The sequence below is a fragment of the Strongylocentrotus purpuratus genome, unplaced genomic scaffold (assembly GCF_000002235.5).
Source record: "Strongylocentrotus purpuratus isolate Spur 01 unplaced genomic scaffold, Spur_5.0 spur5_contig_867, whole genome shotgun sequence".
Classification (NCBI taxonomy): domain Eukaryota; kingdom Metazoa; phylum Echinodermata; class Echinoidea; order Camarodonta; family Strongylocentrotidae; genus Strongylocentrotus; species Strongylocentrotus purpuratus.
Window position 1 is genome coordinate 310,771 of NW_022145576.1, and position 9,230 is coordinate 320,000.

The 9,230-nt window shown below is 37.7% G+C and overlaps 1 protein-coding gene across 1 annotated transcript in view; it reads left to right on the forward strand.

Moving 5' to 3' along the window:
• The window catches only part of LOC583276 (neuronal acetylcholine receptor subunit beta-3), a 34,810-nt gene continuing 25,580 nt past the window's right edge, over positions 1–9,230 (forward strand). Inside the window, exon 1 of the mRNA XM_030975046.1 lies at positions 1–668. Within this exon, the coding sequence (XP_030830906.1) occupies positions 605–668 (64 nt within the window). The 5' untranslated portion in view covers positions 1–604. The remainder of the gene's footprint in view (positions 669–9,230) is intronic.

The following is a 9,230-nucleotide window of genomic DNA, read 5'->3' on the forward strand; positions in this document are numbered from 1 at the left end:
CCCCTCATACACGCAAACAACCCCCTCCTCATACCAACGGTGTCTTAAGAATCGAATACATCTTGGGTTATTGTATACCTTTGCGACGATACGCAAATGACAAGCGGGGGTTATCTTTGACGGCAGCGGCGAATCGCCATAACTGAAACAATTCTGATTAATATCGCGACCACGTTTATCGCCCCCTCACGGTTATCGAGATCGTCTGCCAGTCGAAGCGATATTGACATTGACTTTGAGTTTACTTTCTGGAAGAGAAGTCACTTTCGCGCCAATCGCGATCGTCTGCTTGTGGGGAGAATACTTTTGGCGTCGTCTTAATTTTGGAAGACTTGTTTTGAAAAAGGAACTCTTTAAGATGTAACAAAACACACACAGGACGACCGTCGTCGATGTGTATTCACGTATAATTAATACACTACGGTGTTGTTTGTTTAAAGCGACCAACAAGCACCGGTTAATTAAACGATCCATGTTCCTGAATATACTCTAATTGGAATATAATCAAACGACAGTTGCATATACTTTGTATTGGATGATAATTTATGGCTTCATCGTCTTTAAACCTTTAGCTCAGGATTCGTCAAGGTAAACATTTATAAATATGGAATCAAAACTTGGATATATACCACTGGTGGTTCTAGTCATCTGCTCTTCCTTCATCATAGGTAAGCATATTTCGTATAACCGATGACCTATATTTTAAATCGTTCTTTGCTAATAACATTCATGATAATATTCTATATGTACACATAACGCATTATGTTACGACTTGTTAAAATCTCTTTTCTCGAACATTATACTTGTAAATTGTGCTAAGAGAACTAAAGACAGAGATTGGTGTTAACAAGTAAATCATTGACTGCTTAGTTACATTGCTATTTGTTTGTTTTCATTTCGATAACAATATCAACAAAAACAAATTCATGGTAAATCATAAATGTAAATAGTGCACATTCCAGGGAATGTGTTTTATGATGTCACAGCCTTACCACGGTCTCCTCTCGAATTCCATGTGGTACTAATATAAACTGGTTTACTAACGTATTTAAATTTGTTGATGTTTTATTCCTGGGGACCTAGTGATGAATTATTCAATTAACGTGTTTAGAATGAATAATAATAATAATAATAATAATAATAACGGTGCTTATAAAGCGCTTAACACCGAAATCTCTAAGCGCTATAATAGTTAAATGAACGAACTACATTACTCGGAATCCAGTCTGCATATAATACTTGTTGCAATGTCAGGCAAGCTTTAAGGTTGTCAAGAACAACCTTTGTTTAAAAATTATGCATAATATTTGAATATGTTAATAAACCGGTCTATTGGAGACACAGGCTGAGTATTAGAGAATCATGGACATCGAAATTTAACCAAAATATAGTTTAAAAATTTAATCTCAGTTGAAATCATCGTGCGTAATATGTTAGTTGGTCAGGCTTTCTGTTATAAGATTGATAATTATATTCATTGACAAACGACGTATATACATCATGGAAGTATTTTCCCCACATGTTTTATATATAATGCACAGTAAAACAAGTAAAATACAGAGAATTTGTCTAATCTAAGTTTTCTAAATTTATGTAGGCGTACTGAACCAGGTTTCTCAGCAAAACAAAAAGAGTATATTTGATCTCAATTGGAAAAGGGATATAAAGATAAGGAACAAGACAATACATATGATTAATATCGTTTTTTTCTTTATGATCAGATAATTTTTTTCCTTATCGCACCTTTCTATCTACTCCCCTCAGAGAATATGAAGTATATACACAGGGGAACAAGAAATAGGATAACATCGCAAATACCGATGATTGTTTTAGGATTGAGTTTTGGTAAAAGCGAGAAATTCATATTTTTTCACACTGCTGTGTGAATTGTAAATTTCTCTCGCAAGTAAGAGACTCAGTGATATAATGCTAACAAGCACTGTAAAATAGAGATTATAAGTACTCTCAAAAGTCAAAACCGATTTGTAAGTACGTTCGTTTTTTTTTTAAATTTTATCCGGATAGTATTTTCGGGCCTTTTGCATCATTTATCTTTTCATGAGTAGAATTAGTGTTTTTTTCCTGATGCAAATTATCTCAGAAGGCTATAGCAAAAACTTACGTTCTCTTAAATTCCATGACCTGTAGTAAGCAGATTGATTTACATTGTTCGTACAGACTCAAAAATGCATTTCAAAATGTTTTTACTACATGCAAATAAAGAATATGTTTTCGCTCTATCAAGCGGTTGAATCTGCAGGAAGCTTTTTTTCGTTTGGATCACGCATTTATTCATAAAACAGAAGAGCATGAATTTCTCTTTTTCATTAAAATAATGGTTTTTGTGTAACAAAATCATACATTATGGACAAGTGGAAATGGAATAGTTGTCTTCAAAAGGGTGGACGGACGGGGCGGAAGAATGATGGAAATGGGGCTAAGAGATTGAAAGGGGACCCGGATTAGCTAGGGCCGAAGAAGGAAAGGAAATGGCCGAAGAAGGAAAGGAAATGGCCGAAGAAGGAAAGGAAATGAAAACGATGACTTGAGATTAAAGAGGGAAAGAAAATCACGGTGATCGAAGGGTATTCGTTCTCTTGCTCTGGCAAGACATTTAAGAAAGGTTGAGCTTTGGTATTAAAGCCCCACTTTACTACTTGTAGCTACTTGCTCCCTCTATAAAGAAAACAATGCCTAATCGGTGACCATTGGTCCCCCACGATCCTCTTTTTCTTATCTTAATTGAGAGCTGAGTTGATGAGATAGCCACCTGTCAGTGACCACCCTGGGTAGTCTAATCCCTCCTAGCCAAACTACTACAGACGGCCTTTAAAAGGTGACCAATAATTGTAAGACCTTTTTCAATGTTCTTAGGCTGGTAATAGTGTGGAAGAATATCATAGAAAGAGAAAGTGTTCCCTGAATAGGATTGCGCTTCAAATTGCTTTATGATCACTCCCACAAAAAAAGAAAAATAACAATAACAGAAGGGTGCCACATCTTCGTGTAATGCCATATACCCATTCCGGTGTATACAGTGCGTATAACTTTGAGCAAGACTGGGTAAATTTCTTTGTCATTTTGATGACTTCAAAACCTCACAGTGTACACCGATTACTGTGTGCTACATGATTACCATTCCCTGTTGCTTCCATAGACTTTCTTTCACAGCCTTAAATTGACCAGAACTCCACTCTGTCTTTAAATATAGAAATAAAAATGCAATCGAAGGGATATTCTCTTGATAGCAATGCAGACGTGTTTAGAAGACTATTAGTGTTGTCCCAGCTGCAATAAATGGGTCATGATTCGAAAACAAAATACATCATTATTATATCCATTTCCTGTCCTCGGGTTAATACATTTCAAACGGTCTCGATTAAATGGATCCCTTGGGCCAATGCAATTAATCGTAGTTTAAAGATAAAGTTTGGTTCTTGTCATACACATGTACGATAACAATTTGAAAGAAGCTATTAACATCAAGAAGTTACCTCGACAGGCTGATTGTGTAGCACATGATTGGGAATTATTGGGTATTAGAATCATCAAAAATGGTGACGAATTGGCTCAAACTGGCTGAATTAGCATGTAGTCAAAACAACTCCCACATAAAATACGATCATAATATTATTATGGAGGGGCTTATTTACCACGACAAATCCGCACACGTGGAGGTATCGTGTTACATGACTAGTAGTTCATTCCATTGACCCTCGCTCTACGTTGATGATTCGAATCCCAACACGGAATTTACGTCATTTTGCAAGACAACAATCCACATTTAACGCTCTCCACCCTGGTGTATAATAGTCGAAAAGCCCCCAGGAAGAGCAGTATTGATGACTTGATGTTGCTACCCTCAGTACATATAAGACCCAACTATTGTAATTATTTATTGTGTGGGGCTACACACAATGTCATGTGACATCAAACTTGATGCAAAGTTTGAAATTAATTCCAGTTATATATACATGGATACTTGATACTTGATGCATGAGGTAATCCCTGAAGCAGCTTTTCCAAGCTATACTGGGATGGATATGGATTATGTGAACATTTCAAGAAAACAGATCCCTTTTTATGTGCCATTGTTGTCACGATATTCTTCCACATCGAAGTGAAAGAGCGAAACGGTTCAACAATTATTTCCACCGTTTAATAGTTAGAGCTCAACTTCTCTTTAATTCAGAGAGAGAGAGAGAGTGGAACAAGTGGCCTACTTCGCGCTGTCTAGAGTCTCATTCCCCAAAACAGAAGAACAAAAAGAGGATTGAAATGGAGTGAGGGATTGCGAGGATTAATCTTAAATGGTCTAATCGCCTTTATAAGCGTCGCGTCAGCAACGAGCAGACTGTCCAGTTAATGATCGGTGTGCAAAGAAACTATAAGATGGCGGAGAGATACTTCAAGTGCATGCGGAGAAATTGTCATTAACCTATCACTCAAATTACATTGCAGGAATTAGGAATTGAATCAGGGAGAAATCGATGGTTGTAGTATTTTTGTATTTGTTTGTAGAGTTTGGTAGGATGAAGGATGGAATAATCGAGAGCTACGTGTCCATGTATCTGAACTGCCATTATATTCACTCTCGTCTTGAATCGAAAACGCCACAGTCTCTGTACTATGATATAATCAGATTGTGCAGAGAGATGGTGGAAGATTGTGCTTATTGAAGGTGTCACATACTTATCACGCCTCTCACGTCATTTGTTCTCTCTCTCTATTATTTTATAAAGTTATATTTTGTCATGGGCTATCTTATAATATGTGAGGAGAACCGCGCTGGTCTCTGTACTAACTTATCAGATTGTCCTTTTTGAAGGTGTAACATACATTAACATGCTGACCGTGTCATGTCTTTTCTATCCTAATTTTTAACTTTCTTTCATGCGCTACATGTCCTTATACCAGTCAATTTTACTCATCTCTCTCTCTCTCTCTCTCCAAACTACATGCAATGCTCACTTTATTTTTCATTCCTTCGCCTACCTTTTTTTAGTCTGGAGATATAAATGATCGCTTTAACACATCTTTCTTTGTCTGTTCCCCCTTTTCCGCCCTCGCTTTTTCTCACCATCCTTTAGTCTTTCCTACTCTTTCTCTCTCTCTCTCTCTCTCTCTCTCTCTCTCTCTCTCTCTCTCTCTCTTTCTCCATCATCTAAATATATTACCTTCGCTCTGTTATTCCCATGCCTGTACATCGTCGTCTCACTTACATGTACACATGTCATTGAATTCAAGAGGGATTAAAAGAGCAGCTAACAACATCATTTCGGAGCTTCATTATCATTTCATGAATTTCTTATCCATCCATCTCAACTGCCCACAACAACAAAAAACTCACCTTTGCAATTTTCATGACTAATGATAGCCTATGCTCCAATCCAGATACCCCCAATATACTCTTGGATGCTATCTTGATCATCCCCTCGGACATGACTGTGTCGGAGAACATCATCACTTCTCAAGGTCATACTATCATCCTCTTATAAAAATGATAACGACAGAAGGAGATGGAATGATAGACGACGACTTGAAGAGAAGAGTCAGACTCCATATAACTCGATCGCAAAGGCTTTTGAAAAACCAACCTACGTGAATTTTTTTTCCTTCAAAATCACAATGTATTGCCTATTACCATGTTTGGGTAATGTGACATGTCTTCTTATTGTTCGCACATTTCATAATTATGGTGATGCATGCATGCTTATTAAAATGCCTCAGGGAGACGACCGTATTACATGTAGGACTATATAACTTGTCATATCATAGCAACTCAACTTGTATAGACAGAACAAAGATTCACACATTATTCATTATATTCAGGTATTAATCGGGAGCGCCAGGAGGGTCAAATCTGACTGACATGAGCGCTATACAAGAACCCACTATTATTATTATTATTCATTTGTTGATCTTATCTTTAAACTAGTTTTTACCCTTTTCGCTATACATTTGAAGACAGAGGACCATTCTATTTTGCTTTGAACACAAGAAGACCAATTTTGGTCCGAGACGCCTCGATCTTCCCCATTTGCCATTCAAAATGGTCTATTGCGATACCCCTTATAAGACGTGAGAAGTGCGGTGACATTACGTTGTCTCTCCTAGTCCTCCGCCTCCTTCATATTGCTCTAAAATTAAACGATTTTAGTCCAAAATGTCGCGGACATGACTTTGTAGGCTATATTGAGGAGTACAGTGGATAGGCCGAGTTGAATGTTCGTGACAGCTAGCAGTGCAGCTCTTCGCCCCTTCCACGTTTCTTATTCCTTCTCATTTGCAAGCGTTTGTGCCCTTGAACTCCCTTTTTCTTTTCATCTTGTGCACTTTTGTAAGTCTTCTATAATTATATGAATAGTTCTCCTGCCCGTAGATTTCAATATAATGCTGTGCTAAAATAATCTCTGTCTTAGATGCTGCTTATAAGTATCGGCTTGCATGGTGATGTATACAGTATAGGCTTGCGTATATACACTCAAGAAAAAAAGATTACCGAGAGTCCTTTTCAGGACACCCCAATCCTCCCCCTCTCTCACATGGTTCAACCACAAGCCTACTGTGTAAATTGTCTTTCTCTCTTATATTTCCTTTCTCACTGTTTTTGCTTCACGTGTGCCATTTTCTATTCATTATATTCCCCCTCTTTTCTTATGGCCGTTATATACAGTATTAAAATATCTTATCAAAATATTCGTTTGTTCTGATAATGTTGTACACAATAATCCATTGCAGGACCTCTCCCATTTCTTTCTTTCTTTCTTTTATTTTTTTTTCTATCTGACTTTCTTTCGTTCTCATTTTCCTTCCCAACCCTTGACTGTCTCTGTCTGTCTTCTCTCTCTCTCTCTCTCTCTCTCTCTCTCTCTCTCCCTCTCTGTCTCTCTCTGTCTCTCTCTCCCTCTCTCTCCCTCCCTCTCCCTCTCCCTCTCCCGCTCCCTCTCCCTCTCCCTCTCCCTACCCCCTCCCCCCACTTTCCCTCCCCATCCATTCACATGACCGGGAACATTCGCGTGAGATTCCAAACCCAAGGAGAATAACCCTAATCTAATAATTCATGTTCATCAATGCATGGTATAGATGCACGAAAGTACCTTGTCTCTGAAAGCATGTTCTATGAATGACTTCCACATAATATTGAAATCACAGCTGATAAACAAACTAATGGACATACCATTTACAAAGTTAAAGACAGAGTTCAGTTCTGGATCCTGTTTATAGAACTTGTTATCAATAACAAATGCTAAATTTCTCTGACAAATTTGCTCTCAGCCAATCAAAATTAATGCCACGATTTTCAGTAGCTTATAACAGTTATTGTAACTTTTTATTGATAATAAGTTTTATAAAACAGTGCCCTGGAAAGCCTTTAGCCTTTAGGAAAGATTAATTATGTAGTGCTTGTTGATGTATTGATGTTATGGAATCACCGAAATTTAAGAAATAGGCTCAATCTTGTTGGAAGCCACTTGCACTGCACACAGAAATGGGTATATGGGTCTACACATTTTATGTTTGGGTCAAAATTGAATTTTCAGCCATATCTGGTCATATTTTAAATTATGAGGAAATCGAAGAGCAGTGTTCACGGAGAACATTTCATAAAGGAAATTCTTCCCGACTGACGTAAACAGAACGCGAAAGCTTACAAATTATTGTATTACGAGAAGTCGACTTTCATTTTGACCATTTTTAAGAGAGAAGAAAACATGTCGACCTTTCAAAAATATGCGCGCCGACTTCCGAAAGAAGCATTGGTAATTTTTCACTCATAGCTTAAAGTAACATATCCAGTCATAATGATTCTGCGTGTTGATTATCAAATAACTTGGCATCTTAATCCTTTTAAAACTAAGCGGAAGGAGTGGCCTTTCTGGGCTCGGTCTTATCAAATATTACTTGAAGCTGTCGTCAATATATAGCAGCATTGGCCTGCGTATATTTTCCGCTACAATTTTTGTTTAATTCACTTTCATTTCGTACATGTACCGGGAACTGGAAAAATTATAGATATTCCTTAACGTATATAATGAGAGTAATAGAAGAATATGTCCATCATCCAGCTATTATAGTTCATACATCTTTCATGCTCTTAATTGGAGACAGCCTTCATGTGCACTAAACCAAAACACGGAGCTCAAACAGTTGCAATTTATCGGCACCAAGAGACAAAAAAAATTGTTTGCTCTAGTATTTTACTTCTTCATGAAACTAAATGCAAATATTGGGCACTTTAAACTCACAAGCAATCTTTATCAATATGAATGACATGTCTACGATCTTACAGCAATGCCTATTAACCAATAAAGAGCATTAAACATGCCATGTTGCACTGATTTAAGATACTTCAAATGCAAACAATGGCGACGGTCGCTCTTATACCCCAATATTTAATATCAATATCACAGACTTAAGAGATTCTTAATGCTTTGACCTTAAAGAAATGGTCATGACAAGACATCAAAAGTCACAAAATGGCATTTTGATGAGACCGCATTAACTTGACGGGAATGTTAATGTATAAGCTTTCCTATTTGCAGCTGTTTTCAGAACAGCCCTTTATAGACAAACTGCTCCGATAAAGGTTAAAGCAAGAATCACTTTAATTCTTTGTTTGTTGTTGTTCCATTTATGCTTGCTTGTTTTGCATGTTTGCGTGTTGCTTTCACACAGCACTGTATTATTTTGTTGCAACTACCGCGCCTTTCTGATCTCTAGTTTCAATTTCAACATTGATGCCCTCTTCCACCCCTGTTGGCATGCACGGATAGCAGCAAGTGTTCGCTCAGTCAGTAGAGCGTCCGCCTCACAACCGGGAGGTCGTGGGTTCGAACACCGGCCGCGTCATACTAAAAGACGTTACAAGATGGGAGTTGTTGCTACCTTGTTTGGCGTTCCACAATAAGGGATAGAGCAACGTCGATCTGGCGCTGCTCAGTGGCTGCCGGGCTCACGATCAATTGGGCAAAAAGAATTTCCGTTCCGGTTTAATAAAATTTGGAGTGGACTATTAGGCTATTATTATTATTATTATTATTATTATAAGTTGATTATGGAGCAAATTCATCTTTTGTTTATTCCTTGAAGCCCCACTGTACTTGCTCCCTCTATATAGCAAACAATGCCAAAGCGGTGCCTGTTGATCCCCATGATCCTCTTTTTCTTATGTTAATTAAGAGCTGATTTGATGAGATAACCCCCTGTCAGTAACCTCGCTGGGTGGC